The sequence below is a fragment of the Rhinolophus sinicus genome, linkage group LG07 (assembly GCF_036562045.2).
Source record: "Rhinolophus sinicus isolate RSC01 linkage group LG07, ASM3656204v1, whole genome shotgun sequence".
In the NCBI taxonomy this organism is placed as follows: Eukaryota; Metazoa; Chordata; class Mammalia; order Chiroptera; family Rhinolophidae; genus Rhinolophus; species Rhinolophus sinicus.
The window spans coordinates 72,673,064-72,691,924 of NC_133757.1; the positions used below are offsets into that span (position 1 = coordinate 72,673,064).

Consider the following 18,861-nt stretch of genomic DNA (forward strand, 5'->3'; position numbering starts at 1 on the left):
TAAGACTTGCTCTCCTTGCTAAGGTTAGGGGTCATTAAAGACAGCCTTAGCACCAAGCTACAACTTTCTCCTCTGGACATAATTGAAAATATTAGAAGAGACCTGAAAAGGAAACAGCTTTTTCGTTTCATTTTCTCGTTTCATGATGGCTTATCCTGGGGCCTCTCTGCCTCATCTCCAGGGGCACCACACTCCAAAGATGGCCTGAGAGAGGTAGGTGCTAGGCCTGGGGTAAAGTGAGCAGCTACAGAGGTGAGAAGGGTGTAACCCCGTGTTTCTGCAGACCACCAGATGCCTAAAAGCCCTGCTTGTCTCACTGCCTCTCTCCTACCCCTCTGCCTCTCAATCACACTGCTACAGCACCGACGTCTGTCATGCTGCTCCCTCTATGGGCCGTGCAGGTTCCAACCCCTAGGTCTTTCTCTTTGCTGTTCCTTCCACTCCGCAGCCAAGCTGGCCGGCCTCTCCTTGCCCTTCTAGTCTGGTGTAAAAAGGGTTTTTCTTCCTCTGTGGGTGAGCCACAGACCACACCGGGATTCATGTAGAAAACAATAGAGCGTGCCAGACACTGCTAGGCCCATCGGGGATGTGTGACCTTGGGTGAGCGACCCCACTGCTCTGAGCCTCATTTGCTCATCTGCTAAAGGGATTAATAAGGGAACCCCAGAACCCAGTTGTCAGAGCTGCTCTGAGTATTAAATGTGGCCCGATGCAGAGAGCTCCCAAACGTCAAAGACTCAGAAAATGCTCAAAAAGTGGCTGCTGTTATTAGCATGACCATTCACCTTCTTTCCTGAGTCCTCCTAGAAGGGGAAGCACAAAGCTCAGCACTAGGGCCACGCAGACCTGTGATCTGTCCCAACTCCACTTCTTAGAGCTGTGGGACCTTAGACAGAGGCTTCCCAACTCTGGGCCTCAGTCTTCTCATCTGCAAAGTGGAGGTCACAGCCATTCCTCCCACCAAGGATGGTGGTGAGAGTCGGACGAAGCCTGTGAAGGCTCCAAGCTGAGCCCCATCCCGGGAGACCCTTAGTAAGTGTGGACATCAGTTATTAATAAGTGTCAAGGGCCCAGCACGGCATCTGACCCATAGTAGATGCAAAGTAAATGGCAACTGTTCTTCCTATGTATATTTGAAATCATTTATTAGATAACTTTGCTACCTGCTCTTCACTTGAAAACTCAGGCTTGGCTTCTCTGCTGTTTCACGATAGATCCCTCAAACCAGCCTACTGCATTTTTTAAACCTGTGTGGTCCCTGACTCCCCTTGGTCCCAGGTCCCTCACTTTGAGGCCTCGGTTCCAAAATGTAATTGACAAGTCCATTTTATCCAGCAAGAGCTCCTTTTATTCATTCAGGGTGGGTTTGTGAAACGCGGTGCAACTTTATAAAGTCGAGGGTGCCAGGAATGCGAGCCTGCCAGGTGCAGAGAAGCGCAAGAAGCTTGCGGGACCCCCGCCCCATGGGCGCCCTCGACTAGCCTATGGCTACGGTTGCGGGCCCGCAAGGGGCCGAGTGGACCTCAGATGAGATCAGAGTGCCTGCTCCGTCTGAAGCTCAGGACCACATCCATCTGTCCTCCTCCTGTACAATAGTGTGCAAAACAATCTGAAAACACCTTCACACAGCATCACAGAATCAGCTCCACTTGGCATCTCTTGGCCTAAGAAGCGTTCTGGCCGTGCAGGAAGGGTCGGGCAGTTCCCGTCCTTCTGAACACCAGGGCATCGCCAGCCGGGTCTTCACACAGGTGTCTCCTCTGCCACCTTCTTCAGGAGTCCGGCAGCCAGTGGGGAGTGCTGGGTAGCCTCAGTGCCATCCGCGTCCCGGATCTTCAGGCGCACTTTCTGGTTGGTCCTCCTCCACTCAGTGTACAGCTGGCAATGGTAGCGGAAGGAGACCTGCGGGCAGTGCAGGGATGGGTGGAAGGCCAGCCGGCAGGCCTCAACCCCCAAGGGAAGAGAACTGGGCCCCTGAGCCTCTGGACTTGGGCCACACCAGGGCCGGGGCTCTTGCTTCCAGAAGCAGAGTCAGCCGCCAGGCATTTTTCATATAGACTGTGCACACACACACCCATTCACTCTCCTGGGAATATTCCCACCAGTGTTCACAGCCCTGCAAAGGTGAGGGGATCTCTCAGAGGGTGAGAGTGAAATAGTATAGTCTCCTGGAAGGGATTAAATGTCAATAGATCATATAATCACCAAAACTCAGAAGTCACCAAGATGTCCTTTAGTAGGTGAATAAATAAACTTAGGACATACAGACAATGGAATATTATTCAGTGCTAAAAAGAAATGAGCTACCACTCCATAAAAAGATATGGAAGAACCTTAAATGCATGTTACTAAGTAAAACAAGTCAATCTGAAAAGACTACAAACTGTGTGATTCCAACTCTATGACATTCTGGAAAAGGCAAAACTGTGGAGACAGTAGAAGCATCAGTGGCTGCCAGGGGCTGGGGGAGAGACGGATGAATAGGTGGGGCACAGGGGCTTTTTAGGCCAGTGAAATTATTCTGTGTGCTACTTTAATGGTAGGTACATGTCATGATACATTTGTCTGAACCCATAGCACGTCCAACATCAAGAGTGACCCCTAATATAATCTACGGACTTTGGGTGATGATGACATATGTGTCAATGGAGGTTCATTGACTGTAAGAAATGTATCACTCTGGTGCCATGTTGACCGCGGGGGAGGCTGTGCCTGGGTGTGGGGAGAATATGCTGTGAACCTTACACTGTTCTAACAAAGTTTATCAAAATTATTTTTAAATAAATGTCAATGGTTCATACTCTTTTACCAAGCAAATTCCAAGAAACAGTTGAACATGGGTGGTGCACAAGCACTGTTCATAACGGCAAAAAAAAAAAAAAGGAAAGGAAAGAAAGAAAGGAAAACCAATATTGGAAAGCATCCTGGAGCCTATCAAAAGGGATTAGTTAAATCAATATGGTACACCCAAACGACGAATGACTGCTGGGTGACTGCCTTTTTTTAAAAAGGACATTAACAAAGTGAAAACAAGCAGATTGCAAAGCAGTACCTCTGGTTTCATCCTATTCAGATTTTAAAAAAATATGCTGGTGGATGCAATGAAAAATAATTTTTGAGGAGGGAATGCCCCCACAGGTGGACAGTAGTGGTTACATCTGAGGGGTGAGACTTTGGGGGAGCCTTTGCTCTCTGAGCAAGGGTTCTGCTGCCTGCCAGAGGCCCAGGACAACTCCCCCCAGCCCCGTCCCACTCTCTCTGTCCCAGTCACTTTTTCTCTCAGTCTCTTGATCTTCCTCTCTCCAGGTCTCTCTCATTCTCCTATTCCTCCTCTCTGCATTTTGCTCTCAGTCTCTCTCTTGCCCGTTCTGTCCCCAGCCCAGTCCTGTCTTGGGAAGCTCATGGATGCTGGGCCTGCACCCAGCACTGGTGATCAGGTGCCCTGGTCTTCTTGAAGCGGAAGGCTCACACCTGGCTCAGGCTCGGAATCTGGAGTTCCATGAGACTCTGGGGATTGCTTCCACCCAGGGCCACAAGCACAGGGAGCCCCCCCAAAGTCACTAACCAAACCCCTGGCCTGGCTGCTCCAAGCCGGAGACTCCTAGACACCTGTTCTCCAGCTGACAGCCACTCACCAGTGTCCAAAGGACGTAGATGGTGAAGAGGGCAATAGTGAGAGCGATGAGGCCCACAGCCTCCAGCCGGCTGTGGAGCCGCAGGTGGTCCTGGGCCCCACGCAGGCACAGCCAGCCTGAGATGGCAGCCAACGGCGTGATGAACAGGAAACACACCATGTCACAGCATAGCGTCCGCTTCTCTGTCCTGGGCCCCGGGTCCTTCAGCCACTGCGGGGTGGGGGGAAGGGCGGAGCTGCTGAGAGGGGCTACAAGCCCCCCTCACCGCTAGCCCCCACCTAGGGATGGGATATGGGACCTCCAGAGCCTGCGCCTCCCTCTCTCCTTTCCTTCCTTCAAATACTTCTTGTGCCTACGATGAGCCAGGCCCTGCTGGGCATTTTTACCCCATTTCACAAATGGGGAAGCTGAGAGGCACAGAGGGGCTGACTCATTTGTGCAAACTCGCACAGCTAGTTGCCCACAAAGCCAGGACTGGAAGCCAGGAAGTCTTGCCCCAGGGGTTATGTGTCCTTGACCGCTGGTACTACACTGCCTGCCACAGATGACGGGCAAGAGAAATGGGTTTCCCTCACGAAATTCTGATGAACGGGACAGAGGGTCCCCGCCCTCCAGGAGCTCCCATGCTAGTGGGATGAGGTATGAACTGGGGCAGGTGGTCAGGGAGGGGAAGGCCTTGCCGAGGAGGTGACATTGAGGAGAACTGGATGAGCAGAAGGAGCCACATGAAGAATGGGGAAGATGGTATTCCAGGCAGCAAGAACCAGCAGGTGCAAAGGCCATGAGTAGGGAATATGTGAACTGGACAGAGTGCAGTGGGGAGGAAGCCCATGTGCTGAGCATGAGGGAGAAGCGGGATGACGGCAGGGGTCAGCTCTCCCTCCTGCTGTTCTCTAAGAGCCCACACCTCAGCTCAGTGACATCAGCCTGCAGCTCTCAGGCTACCCCTGCCAAGCTGGGCAGGGAGGAGCCTAGCGGGCATCCAAGCTGCCAGCAGGGCTCTGGGGAGCAGGGAGGCAACTGCCAGGCCTGGGAATGCTCTGTCTCAACTCTGGCCCATTGCACTCCTGGGCATGGCCCACAAAGCCCAGTGTGGCTGCTACCGCCTCCTTCCAGGCCACTTTCCTCCTGCTTTAACTTGCTCCACTCCAGCCACTTGGGCTTTGTCAAGAACACCTAGCTCTTTGTGGCCTCAGGGCCTTTGCACTTGCTATGTCCGCTGCCAGGACTGCCCTTCCCTGGGTCCTTGGCATTGCTGGCTCCTTTTCATTCTTCAAGTCTCAGCTTCAGGGGTCACCTAAAGTGACCAAATCAGGGAGGGGCACAGGGTCTGTCAGGTCTGGAACTCAGGCCTGGTTCCCCAACCCCATCAGCGGAATCTACCCAGGGTGGGGGTGGGGGTGGAGAGAGGTCCACCCTATATTGAAGCTGTTTCCCCAGTCAACAGATCCTCTAGGGGAGTTCCCTCCTCCGGGCCCATGCCTGCCTTTCTCCCCTCTGCCCACTCTAATCTCCGGCTCCAAGCGTACCTCTGTGAGGGGCCGGGGCCGCTTCTCCACTGCAAACTCCGTGTGGCACAGCTCGCAGTAGCTGGTGTTGGACGAGGAAAGCCACCTCTCCAGACAGCTCTTGTGCACGGCACCCAGTGTGCCGGTGCAGCCACATGGAGACAACAAGCTCTCCCCATTCGCTCCCTCATGGCAGATCCGGCAGAAGGGACCATCACTAGACACAGAGATGAGACATGTGAGCAACGATCAGGCTTCCTGCCTACTACGCCTGCTTCATTACCCACGGGATTGCAAGCTCAGCGTTGCCCCTGTGCTGCCACTTGGCAAACTCCTAGTCATCCTTCCACACCCAGTTCCAAATGTCCTTTCCTTTGGGAAGCCTAGACTCCCACAGGTGAAGTGATATGCTCTCTTCCCAGGGTTCCTACAGCACCTTTTTAGGCCCAGGGTGAGCATCTTTTGTACCTATCTGCCCAGGGCCCACTCCTATTTTTCCTACCACCCTGAATGTCCTGGGCAAACACCCCACTCTTAACTCTTCGTCTTCAAGGACTAGGGAAGAACTGACGATACCCCTCATGACCTCAGGCCTGACCAACAGGAAGACCACATGCCGCTGAGCACAGGGACCAACTCAGATCATCTGTGAGGCAATCAGAGCCACAGGGAGTTAATTCCTGAAATTGATTTTTTTTGTTTGTTTTTTGTAAACTCTAGAACCACAGGCAGCAGGGCTGATGTAAGTCTGGAGCTGGTGGCAGCAGCCTGGTCTCCACATGGAGTCTGTGAATGATGCCAAAAACAGAGGAAAGCAGGGCCAAGAGACAGTGAAAGGCAGATTCTTAAGGATATCAATCAGAGACACTGGATCTAGCCACACCTGAAGGCCATGCTACCTGAGAAACCTGTGTCCAGGGAAAAGAGCTCCCCTGCTCCTCTGCCCTGTGAGGCTCAGAAAACACATGTAACAAGCATCGCAGAGAGCCCCTTCGGGAAGTCTCATCCCCAGTACGATCTCTGGGGTTGCTGGTCCTTCCTGGGGCAGCTCAGAAGGCCAGGGGCGTGGCCTTGGTGGGCCCAGGGGCTGTCTAGTCCATGAGTCATTGTTTTCCAGACATTTCTGCCCAGAGAGCAGGACTGCAAGAACACACGGAGGCGGAACAGGAGAGCAGTTTTCCAGAAAACACCAGTTTCCCCTTGGAAACTGTTTTCCATTCTTTTCTCAGCAGCTCCTGTTGGGGGGCAGGGCCTGGCTGCTTTGAAACCAAAGAGCTGAGCTGACCCCTTGTGTCTGCTTTGTGTTGCCAGTCCTGCACAGGCTGCTGCTTTCTCCCACAAGATCAAAGGGCATGTGCAGCTGCACTCTCAACCCCATACCCTGATCGCACCCACCACACACACACACACACACACACACACACACACATGACGTTCACAGGAAAGGAACCCCAGCTCCGGAACCTAAGTTCGGGAAGTGGAAGTGACGAGAACATTGAGGAAGACCCACGTCAGTTCGGGGTTTTTCCTGGGGAGCCCTACTTTGAAGGAGTAAGTTCATAGAGAAGGCAAACCAAAAACAGACCTATGATTGAGCACTTATTATATACTGAGCGCTGTTTGAAGTGTATCACCTTGGATTAGTTTGTCTTGTTCTCACAGGGAGCCTAGGAGGAAGATGCCCCCATTGTAGAGATGGGGAAACTGAGCTGTAGAGGGGTTAACTCAGTTATGTAATCTCTCACAGCTAATCATTGGCAAAGCTGGGATTTGAACCCAGGAAATCTCGCTCCAGGGCCTATGTACCCTTGGCCACCATGCTACGTATGCTGCATGCCACAGATGGTGGGGTTTCACTCAGGAAATTCTGGCAGGAAAATAATGTATGTAAGACAGATGGGAAGGAAATGGGGTAGGGATGGGGGAGACATCCACAGACTCCAGGGGGGTGCCCAAAGAATGCTCCAAGAGTAAGAGGAGAAGGGAGAGTGTGAGTAAAGAAGGAAACAGAAGCCGTGAACAGTGTAGGGAAGGCTACGCAGAGGGGCTGGGGATGCAGAACTGCTCTAGGAAGCTTCCAGAAGGGCTTGGGCCCACTCACAGCCTGGTGGGCAGAGTGCCAAAGGCTCGGGGCCCAGAGGGGTCCCAGATGCTGACCACAGTCCTGAGCTTGTGTGGATTGTCCTGGGCCCTGAAGATGCCTCCTGGGCCTTCCTCTTTGGACTCTGCAGGTTTTGGCCCCACCTAATCTCTGCCATGGGACCCCAGGAGTCAGGGTCTCCTTTAAAGCAAAATGGAAGGTTGGATTATTATGAAAGCACTGGGCATTTTATCTTGGAGCCCCACCCCCGCTGCTCTCAGAGGGCACAGGCTGGCTAGGAGTTGTTACAGGGGGTGGTGACCTGCTTTCTTGGCCTCTGCATCTGCGGGAAGTGGTGGGAAGATCCTCCTTTACTTCTGGGGAGACTGACCAGGAGGCTGCAGTGAAGGCCACATCCCTGGATGATAACAGCTCTTTGGAAAAACAGCGGCTTTCTCGCTGGGAAGGGCTGATCTGCCCTGCCTTCAGCCTGGGTAGGTTGAGATTGAGTTGCATGAAAAAGCCGAGGGGAGAAGCCACTGGCAAAGAGGCCATGAGGCAGATCAGGAGGGCCCAGTGGTCTCCAAAGGTGTGGCTGTCCTGGCCACCAGCCTGAATGCAGAGGGGCTGCTCTGTTCCCCGCCACTTGCCTGGGTCACTGAGGGCTACAGGAGAGGCTAGTGGGACCCATGAGCTTCTCCCCTTTCCCCTCCCCCACCCTTGCAGGATCCCTGGATTTAAGACTCAATTCTGCTCAATGATCTTGGCAGGTGTCTGCCTCTCTCTGGGCCTCAGTTTCCTCATGTGTCAAGAGGGAGGGTGGGGCAAGGTGGGGCCAACTCACTCAGTGCCCCTCAGGAATCCCATGTAGGGAGACCTCAGCTCTGGTCAGCCTCTTCCCCCTCCTCTTGCCCAGGCAGCTCTAGCTAGGAGGCCCCTGGGTCTACCAATGGTCCCTGGGCTTGACCAGCACAGACCTGCTCCTGCCTTCAAGGGATCTGATGGCGATGCAGACATAAAAACCAATCCCCTGAATGGAAAAGGGGAAGGGGATTAAGAAGCCCAAACTTCCAGTTATAAAATAAATCATGGGGGTGTAGTGTACAGCATAGAGAATACAGTCAATAATAACGTAGTAACTATGTTACTAGGCTTATCGTGGTGATCTGGTGATCGCTGGTAAGGTTTATAAATGTCAAATCATTATGTTGTACACTTGAAACTAATATAATACTGTTGTCAACTACAATTAAAAATAAATTTTTTGAAAAAAAGACAATATAAAAACGTACAATAAAAAAATAAATAAAAGCATGGAAAAACAACAACAGAAACCGCCCTGGAGGAAGCCCAGCAGGGAAACTCGCCATCTCATGTGGCCTCAGGCAAGGGTTCCTGCAGGAAGTGATGCCAGGCAAAGGCAGAGGGGGAGCGCAGTGAGTCCCTCCAAAGCCCTGCAAAGCTTCCATTTGCTACTTTTTGTGTTTGAATGAAAAACTTATGAATTAATTCTGACACCTGCTACTTCATGGATGAACCCTGAGGGCATGATGCTCAGTGAAATGAGCCAGACACAGGAGGATAAATACTGTGTGATTCCCTTATACGAGGTCCCCACAGGAGTCAGATTCATAGAGACAGGAAGTAGGTGGTGGTGCCGGGAGCTCGGGCGGGGGAGGGGAAAGAGTGCTTAATGGGGACACAGTGTTGGTTTGAGAAGAGTTCCAAAGATGGACGGTGGGGATGGCTGCTCAATAATGTGAGTGCACTTAATGCCACTGAGCTGCACTTAAAAGTGATTAAGATGGTACATTTTATGTTATGTATATTTTACCACAGTACAAAAAAATTAGAAAGAGCTAAAACATGGAAACAACACAGGCATCTGGATAGACAAATGAATAAACAAATTGTGGTCCATCCGCACAATGGAATTGCATTCAGCCTTGGAAAAAAGGGAGGACATTCTGACACCTGCTACAACGTGGATGAACCTGAAGGCATGATGCTCAGTGAAATAAGCCAGACACAGAAGGACAAATACTGTGTGATTCCACTCATAGGAGGTCCCCAGAGGAGTCAGATTCATAGAGACAGGAAGTAAATGGTGGTGCCAGGGACTGGAGGGAGGGAAGAATAGGGAGTTATTGTTTAGTGGGGACAGAGTTCCAGTTTTACCAAATGAAAAGAGTTATGGGGATAGATAATCGTGATGGCTGCACAACACTGTGAATGTATTTAATACCACCGAACTGTACACTTAAAGTGGTTATGATAGTAAATGTTATGTTATGTGTATTTTAACACAATAAAAAATTGGGAGGAAAAGCTTGTGAATTAAATAATATAAAATAAACATAATGACAATACATTAAACTTGAAAAACTGGTGGCTATTTTAAATTTTAATGAGTTAAGATTTAAATTTGTGTGGGGTTTCCTGAAAAATATTTTCCTTGGAACTGATGACAAATTGGCGAACCAGGCAGATCCAGCTCACAGATGGGTCTGGAAAGCCAGCACCAAAGTTTAAACACATTTATCAAACGCAGACGAGGTGGCAAACCCCCTTACGAGCCCTCTTGTGGACCCCGGCAATGTGCTCTCAGAACAACCCCTGAGGAAGGTGTCTCCAATTTAGAGATATGGGGATGAAGCAGGGTGTCCCAGGTCACACAGGGAGAGAGGCTTCCCCTCAGGATTTGAGTCCAGGCGCTGTGAGTCACACTGCACTCCTAACTACTTCTTTATACTACCTCCCCAAAATATGAGCTATTTGCCAACACTTCATCTTCAGATTTCACATAATAATCTGGAATTTCTGGCTTTTCCTAAAGAATCAGACCTGCCCACCCTGAGCCTGTTTTCACACAAATATTACTGATTAGGCCCGTCCAGGTGGTTGGATTTCTGACCCCAGACTGAGAGGAAATCACTGGGCCCAGAGAGTGAAGTGAGTGAAAGTAAAGACACCTACTGGGCCACCACTCACCTTGGCGTGTCCAAGGCCCGGATGACGGTTGAGAGAAGCCGGCCGTCCCTTGAAGTCACCTGTGCCACATATTGGGGTGGCCTGAGGCCTGTGGCCTCCACAACCTTGGAGAAGGCAGGGCTGCCAGAGCAGTCGCACAGGGAGCCAGGGAGGTGGCAGCAGTCACCCGTCGTCATGGCCACAGGGAGCACCTGGTCTTCAGGGCCCGAGGCCCATGGTCCCAGGAGCCTGGGGAGAGGCCAGCAGGAAGATGAAGGTCAAGGTTAGTGAGCTGGGCACAGACCAGGGTTTGAATCCAGCTTTTGCAGCCTTGGTTGCCCAATCTGTAGGTTGGGGCCTTGTAGGGGACGTGAAGAGTCAACAAGACCACATGCGCTACTCAGCCCAGGCCTGGTACACAGCAAGGACTTCGTTATATTCTCTCTAACTCTCCAAAGAAAAGCAGCCTGGTCCAGCCCTAAAGCTTGCAGGCCACCCTGAAATCACCTTTCCAGACATGGTAACAGCACCTAACAGTTACTGAGCACCTGCTGTGGCAGCCTCTGTGCTTGGCGCTCCAAGCCCACGAAGCATATAGGGACTGGTTCTCCGCGGACTAGACTCCCAGGGCCAGGCTCAGAGCAGATGAGCCTGCTTCTGAGCCGGGGAGAACTGAGCTGGCAACTTGGCCCCACAGAGGAGGATGGTGAGTCACCTTCACCCATCTGGTTCACAGCCTCTTGTACAGCTCTGAACTCCTTGACACCTCAGGCCATCAAGGAAGCAGCCCCAGCTAGGGGGGACCTTGGTGACCTCTGTCCCCACCAGGGCAGATGTCCTAAGTCATGCCTCTGTCTCAGAGGAGAGGCCATGGGTGACAGCCGGAGCCCCAGGCAGCAATCTGAAGTCAGCTTTCGTGGGTGACTTGAGCAGGATTTGGCACCTCCACCTCAGGGTCTGACCTCCCAGAAGGAACCCTGGGCAACCTCCTTGGCCACCCCAGAACCAACCAGCAAGACGTGCGTGTTTCCCTCTGAGAATTTCATGAAAGTAACATATACCCCTCTAGATGCCCCTAGAAGCCAACACAGCAAAGGAGCTAAGTATCTCTGTCCCGAACTTGTTTCATCCTTTCTCTGCGGGAGCTATGATCCAGAGACCCCAGAAATACTCACTGAGGTACCATCCCAGTCAGCTTTAACCAACCCCTGCCAGTCAAAATATGAGACCCAGAGAAAGAGGGTGAGGAACATAAATGATACATGTCTAACTATTACATAGTTTTATACACCTGGAACTAATAAAAAAAAAGAAAAAAGGTGGGGGGAAAGCAGTATAAGTTATTGACTAACCTTTTACACCAGGACAGTCTGCCAATGGATCAATGCCCTCTGAACAGCTCGGCCAGAAGCGTTCCTAGCCCAACATGCCCTTCTGAGCCTCCCTGGCAAGGCCATATAAGCACGTATCAGCAGGAGGCCCAGGAGGAAGAATGGCTGACCAAGATAACGTCCGCAGGGCAGCAGCCAGCCTGCATGTTGTGCATGCTGCTGTCCCTCCCAAGTGCCTATAACCAGAACTTCTGGCCCAGGTCAGCAGGGAAGCCACTGGCCTATCCAAGGGAACGCCCCTCCAAGGATCAGCCTTAATTTTCCTGCAAGTAATTGAGCTTTAAGAATCATCACAGCTCCCATATATTAAGTTCCGCCATTTCTTTTACTATCATGGGGGGGGGGGGGGGAACCCACTGGTAGATCTGCTAATGCAAGGCCTGAAAATGGCCAAAATAATAATAGCAGTTACTCTGTCTTAAGGACCTAATGCGTACTGGACACCGTGCTAAGCTCACTGAGCTCTAAACAGTTGTTTCAAGTGTCCCCTTCAAAGGTCCCCTCCCCAAAGAGGCCTTCCCTGACCACCCAAGCTAAAGTGCTATTGGTGTCCACATTATTGCCCTCACAGAATGTGCCCCGCTCCGAAATGCTCTTATTTCTTCATCTACTTGTGTATCCACGTCAGTCTTCCATGCTTCAGGGAGCTCTGTGAAGAAGGAACTGAGTTGGACTTGCTCTCCGCTGTCCCCAGCACCTGGCCTTGTGTCTGACACAGAGTGGCTGCATTAATATCTCAGTCCCTACTCTGTGTAAGAATTATGTTAAGAATTGTGTAAAGAACAAGGTCCCTTAGTCTGCCAGTGCCCATGGTGGGAATCAAAGATATTTAGAGGCTAGAGGTCCATGCAAACCAGAGACCTGGGCTCAGCAGAGGTGAAGAGGTCAAATTTGAGGCTGGACACAAGGACAGGATGCCTGTAGGTTGGACTCAGCTCTGAGGCTGCTGGTATGGGAGAGGGAGCCAATGCCTAGGGCAAATTTGGCCCAGTGCGCAGGAGATGGATTTCACTGAGTCTTCACAACATATCTATGAAGCCCCATTTGAGACTGAGGATCAGAGGGGACAGCTACTTGCCCAAGGTCACACAGCTAAGAAGGGACAGTGCTAGGATTTCAACTTAGTGCAGTGAGTGGGTCTGGGACCCAAAAGACCTGGGTTCTTTTAAGTCCTTACTCTATCACTGATGCTGTGTGTCCTGGGATGAGTCACTTTACTTCTCTGGGCCTCATCCTCCTCCTCTGTCAAATAAGTTGACTGTGTCTGCTGAGGGGCTTCCTGAGAAGGAGCTCCCAGGCTCAATTCCTCCAGTGAAGCTCATCCTTGTCTAGGCCTGTTGGGGGGCACTGGGGCACCACAACTTTTCCACACCTGCTCAGCCTTCTTTTTCTGAAGGCAGGAAACGGAAGAGAAGTCTGAGGGCCCTAATTCCCCATAATGTGATATTGGGCCAGTTGCTTCATTCTCTGGCCTAGGTTTCCGCATCTGTAAAATGGGAGTCATAATGATACTCAGCTCAAAATTCCATAAATATTAAGAAGTCAATAAATATTACCTTTTATTAAATATAATTGCTGTCATCCACTTTCAGAGCTGTTGGGAGGATTTGATGACACAAGGCAGTCAGTGCCTGGCACACAGTTAGTGCCCAATAAATGCTCACTGTTATTTTTTTAAGGATAAATGTGGAGCCTGTGAAATGCATTCATTCCTCTTCACTCACCAAAGGGGCTCCTGTGTGCCCTTCAGTACTTCCATGGCTTTGCATTGGAAGCCAGGTTTTAATCCCAGCTCTGCTCTTATTTGCTGTGTGGCCCTGGGCCTAAACTCGACCTCTCTGAGCCTCGGTTTCTAGTACTTGCAACTATTATGGTCCCTAGAGAACTAAATGAGCTAATGACATAAATTCTGACTAACCTGTTTTGAGCACCCACCAACAGCCAGGCACTCTGTTAAGCAAGTCCTTTCTACACGGTGCCTGGCTCACTGCAATATTTACTATTTTCCAGGCAGAGTCCCTTTAAGAAGGAGGTTGGGAAAGGACACTGACCACTTATTGACCGCCTACTGTGTGTCTGACACTCTTCTCACCCGCCACCTCCAGAATCCTTCCAACAGCCCCATTAGGTTGGCGCTGGGATGACCCGGTTTCACAGATGCGGAAACCGTGACTCGTATACCTCCAGCCGCCCTCGAGACTGGAACTACGATCCCCTCGTCCCAGGGAAGGTTGAAACCAAGGGTCCGAGCCCAGCCGTCCCGCCCGGGGGCCAAGCTCGGGCCTCGAACCAGGGACCGGCCGGCGGACCAGCGTACCCGGCACCACCCTACCGCGCGTGCCTACCTGATCCGCGGCCGGGCCGGGAGGCCGCTCTGGCCCCTCCGTTCGCCCCGGCCCCGGTCCCGGCCCGGCCGGCCCAGTCAGCGCCCCTAGCTCCGCTCCTGCCGGCACCTGCGTCCGGACACCGCCCGCCGAGCAGACGGAGTCGAGGGCCAATGGCGACCGCCTCTCGCCCACACTGGCCAATAGCCGTGCACGTCCCGCCCTGGGAGGCGGGGCCGGAGGCGACGGGGACGTCCTGGGCGGCACAGGCCCTGCGGCGCCGCAGCTGCTGACTCCGCCCCTGCCCCCGCCCCCAGTCCTGGCTCCGCCCCATCCTGCACTGGGCACTAAGCTACTGGCGCCATCTGCCGACGACCAGTGCTTGTTAATAAAACCGTTACAGAATTTGACACCCGTCAGAGAGATTTGAGTGTTCATACCTCCTTTATTCTTCTCATCAATCTTGGGGGAGAGAGGCACCATATGGCCACATTTTACAGAGGGGAAACAGAAGCCTAGAGAGGTTAGGAGGCAGTGGAAGAGCTGAAAGCCAACCTCATTTATTTATCATTCATTCATGCAATAGATTCATTCACTAGATGTAATGTAAACATCAATAAGAAGGTCTTATGATCTAGGCGCTGTACTAGACTCTGGGGACCACAATGTTGAGTAAAAGAAATATTGCTACCTTCATGGACCTCAATCTAGGGAGTAAGACAGACATAAAACAACCAATTACGTTACTAATTATTAATTACAAAGGTGATAAATTGTAGCAAGTGAGGGGAGCATATCACGGAATAATTTAGAAAGTCCAAAAATATGTTCTTGAAGATGAATCAATTGAACTGACAAGATGTGAGACGAGGTTAACTAGAAGGAGGGCACGAAATCCTAGGCAAAGAGTTCAAGCACATGCAAAAAGCCTGAAGTAGGAGAATTGCCTTAATCCTCCTTTCCCCTCCTGCCTCTGCTTTTATTTAATATATAGATCAATTTATTTACCTCAGTTAAATTCTGTTGTGTTATATTGGCTTATATATTTTTTTAAATGTAAAGATAAATCATAACATTTTTAAAAAGGTTACTTATAGAGAAAAGGAGTAGGATGGAAGAGACAAAGGTAAAAGCTAGATTTTGAAAAATATACCTTGTTTTATATATTTGACTTTACAATCATGGAAATATTTTATATAATTATAAAACAAAATTTAAAGATGTCCCTAAAAACAAAAGTGAAATGAACCTGTATGTCCAGTTGGTGACAAAACAACGCAGAGATGAACTCCTAGTAACTTTAAAATGCAGCAATTTGTACACACCACTACTGTATTGTTACATATGCAGTATGGGATAAAGCAGAGGAGTAATTACACTGATGTCGAGAACTGGGATTTTCAGGAATGAAGGAGGTACAGATGTATGATTGATTACATTAAATAAAAACCCTGGGGGCTGCTGGATGGTTCGGTTGGTTAGAGTGTGAGCTCTTAACAAAGTTTAGGGTTCAATTCCCACATGGGATAGTGGACTGCGCCCCCTGCAGCTAAGATTGAAAATGGCGACAGTACTTGGGGCTGAGCTGTGCCCTCCACGACTAGATTGAAGGACGACTGATGGGTCCTGGAAAAACACACTGTTCCCCAAAATCCGCCCCCCCAAAAAAAAGATACTATAAAAAAAACCTGTAGTCTTGAATTTGAATTGGGAGTATCATGATACATTTTATCTTTCTAAAAAGAAAACATTTCCTAGTTCTGTTTATTGAAAATATCAGAAACAAAGACCAACCTTGCTGCAATGAGAGCTCCTTAAGCCTGTGATTTCTAAATACCATTTCCAGTCCAAAGAACTAGAGAGCCTTGAGGGAACGGCTGACTCTGGATCTGGTGCAGAAAATGTACAAGATGAACCTGGCACATCCTGATATACCAGAAAGCACGAGAGTTACCAAAGACATCACCTAGTAAGGTAGTGTCAGTGGGGGCCAAGTGAAAGAAGCTTCCACTGGTCACAAATTGGATAATTTGGCTTCCAATAAAGATAATGATTGCAGATCAAAACACATCAAATGCTTAACTTTGTGCACTTGGGTTTTTTATCTTAAAATAATGTCAAAGTTACATAAAAGTTGCAGAAATAATGCACAGAGCTCCCATAAACCTTTTGTCCAGATGCCCCAATTATTAAAATTTGTGAATCCTTTGAGTATCAGGTACACACGGTGTCTCATTAACTCTTAATATTTCAGGGTATATATATAGTTTTTAATGGCCACTTTTTATTTATTTGAAAAGCTATTCAAAGACACCAGTTTTAAAAACAGTAGAATTAATATTTTATTCTCATTTATAATTAGGTGGCAGTTGAATATAATCTTTCTACTTGATCTTTCCTTTTTGTAAAAAAAAAAACAAAACTACGAGTCTTAAAGAACTGATGGCTGGTTATGTTTTCAGAAAACATATTCATTGATGGTGGATTCAAGTTGTTCCTTATTAGCTCCAGAAAATTCACACACCTTTTGTCCATTTTCTACCAATGGGAAGGTTGGCATGCATTTGACTTCACACTCTGAAGCAACAGCTTGACAGTGACCTTCATCTACCTCAAGAAACACCACATTGGAATGCTTTTCAGACAGGAAATGAAAGAAAGGCTTGATCATTTTGCAAGGCCCACACCACGTGGCCGAGAAGTCAACTACTACGAGTTCATCTTCTGCACTGTTCAAGTCTTCCTCAAAAACATACTTGCTCTCGATCTGCTTCACCGTTTTGGAGGCTGAGGTCTGACGAGCGACCACAAGAATGGATGGAGGTGGATGCAGAGCACTGGACTAAGCTTCCAGGACATATTTCTTAAGGATAAACAGTCTTCCACATAATCGCAGTACAACGTTCAAAATCAGGAAATTAGTATTACCATGTAATTCCCAACTCCCATTCATGGTTTCAATAAAGTCTTTTAAAGCTCCAGAATCCATCTCAGTATCACATGTTATATTCTTTTTTTCCCCAGATTTTTTCTTTTATTGGGGAAGGGGAACAGGACTTTATTGGGGAACAGTGTGTACTTCCAGGATTTTTTCCAAGTCAAGTTGTTGTCCTTTCAATCATAGTTGTGGAGGGCGCAACTCAGCTCCAGGTCCAGTTGCCATTGTTAGTTGCAGGGGGCGGAGCCCACCATCCCTTGCAGGTGGGAGTCTAACCGGCAACCTTGTGATTGAGAGCCCACTGGCCCATGTGGGAATCGAACTGGAAGCCTTCAGCATTAGGAGCACGGAGCCCCAACCACCTGAGCCACCGGGCCAGCCCTCACATGTTATATTCTGCTGTCTAATTCAGTCTCCTCAGTCTAGGACAGGTCCTCAGTCTTTCCTTGTTGTTCATAACATTGATACTTTTGAAGATTATGGGCTAATCATTTTGTAGAAAGTCTCTCAACTGGTGTTCGTGTAATATTTCCTTGTGATTTCTACATTTGGGACAGGAATCACAGGAGTGATGGTGAACTCAGTGCATATATCAGGAGGTAGAAAATGTTGATTACTTCCGTCACCAATGATGCTAACCTAGTTAAAACTAAGCCTGCCAGGTTTCTCCAGAGTGATTGAGAATGTTGCACTTGTAATAAGTGCTTTTATGGGAAAATACTTTGAAACTAATTAAATATCCTGTTTCTCAACAAACCTTTACCCACCAGATTCAATATCCATTGACGACACTTGCCTGAATCCATTTTTGTTGTTGCTGTCATTAGCTTCAACGAAGAGGGTTTTATTTTACAAGAATTCTGGAGAAGGACGGCTGCTGGCATTGGCTTAGTCAAATGATGATATAGGGCCAACAACTCAGATTCTCTTGGCCTTTTTCTCCTGGTAGCAAGATAGCTGCTGTGCCTCCAGGCATCACATCCTCAATTGCAGCAGGAAGAAAGCAGTAGCCCGGAGGTGTTATCCATGCCTGTGTCTTTTATCATATAATGGTTTTTCTAATTCCAACTTTGAGCACTTGCTTACTTACTGGCTCAGCAAGACGTTCCAGGTGGTGTTTTCTTGAATTTTTCCCTGCCCCAGCTCTAGAATCAACCATTTCTCCAAGGAGCACTGGTTTCTTTTAGTGGGGAATGATATTTAGAAACTAAGATCTGAGTGCTAGGTGTGCTCATTGCTACCCTTGATGAGGTAAAAAAGGAGTTAATAAAAGTGAGCCCAAAGTGGGACTGCCCAGGCCTGCACCCCCTCCCCAGGAATCCCCCAGGCTCATCCCCTACCAATAACTCTAAGGCGTCCAAACACTTCTAAAAAGAGGAGATAAGACCTTAGTGGTTCTAACTGGTTCTTCACACAGGCACAAACTGCTAAAACCTGTCAGTACTTGAACTCTAGCCTCATTATAATACAATTAAAATGAAATGAACATTAAGGCTTGCCCCCCCCACCCACCCGTGGGCTTTTTTGTATGCATTATGGGTAAGAGCACCAGCAGAAAGAGACTAGTTATATAACAAACATATGCCAATCAAATGACCTCAGAGGGACATCACATCTCCTGCTGTAGGTACACTTACCTGCCCATTTCTATATAAGAAAAAGTTAGCCTAGAGTACAGGGCAGCCGCCTCCCTAAGACACTGCCATTAGTTTCCTACCACTTGACTTTAATACAAACTTCTCGTCTTTTCACTTTTCTGTGCCTCGTGAATTTCTTTACACTTTGCGAACCACTAGGAGTATCAAAAGACAATACAACCCTGATATCATTAATTCTTGGTTCTCTCATCGTAATACACATGTATGTATGTACCTATATACAGACATTTACTTATCTATCATTAAAACCATGAATACACACCAATACCTGTGTGTAACCAAGCTCTTAGATACACTGGCCAAGGCTCAGCCCCAAATGTGCTGCCTCTAACCCTATTCCACTCCCATTGGGCACAC

General features: G+C 49.1%; 1 protein-coding gene and 1 pseudogene across 2 annotated transcripts; both read right to left on the minus strand.

The window, feature by feature from the left end:
- Positions 1-1,325: 1,325 nt before the first annotated feature.
- On the minus strand, positions 1,326-14,082 carry MARCHF2 (membrane associated ring-CH-type finger 2). Of its 2 annotated transcripts, XM_019711957.2 has the most exons (6): positions 13,930-14,075; positions 11,546-11,637; positions 10,215-10,442; positions 5,165-5,360; positions 3,636-3,845; positions 1,326-1,902 (listed from the first exon to the last, which is right to left on the minus strand). In XM_019711957.2, the coding sequence occupies exons 3-6, from the start codon at positions 10,388-10,390 to the stop codon at positions 1,744-1,746; spliced, it is 741 nt and encodes a 246-aa protein (XP_019567516.1). In that variant the 5' UTR covers positions 10,391-10,442; positions 11,546-11,637; positions 13,930-14,075; the 3' UTR covers positions 1,326-1,743. The 2 variants fall into 2 exon arrangements, with proteins under 2 accessions (XP_019567516.1, XP_019567515.1); XM_019711956.2 differs by lacking the exon at positions 11,546-11,637 and having other exon boundaries at positions 13,930-14,082.
- Positions 14,083-16,358: 2,276 nt separating this feature from the next.
- LOC109434706 (thioredoxin) lies at positions 16,359-16,857 on the minus strand (annotated as a pseudogene).
- Positions 16,858-18,861: the final 2,004 nt, after the last annotated feature.

What these genes read in the sequence shown, in the direction of transcription:
- MARCHF2 (XM_019711956.2), bottom strand. Translation starts at nt 10,390, where the DNA reads ATGACGACGGGTGACTGCTGCCACCTCCCTGGCTCCCTGTGCGACTGC. An exon ending in CGGGCCTTGGACACGCCAAG is followed by an intron (nt 5,361 to 10,214) that starts GTGAGTGGTGGC and finishes CTCTGTGTCTAG; the next exon opens with TGATGGTCCCTTCTGCCGGA. An exon ending in TCTACGTCCTTTGGACACTG is followed by an intron (nt 1,903 to 3,635) that starts GTGAGTGGCTGT and finishes CACTGCCCGCAG; the next exon opens with GTCTCCTTCCGCTACCATTG.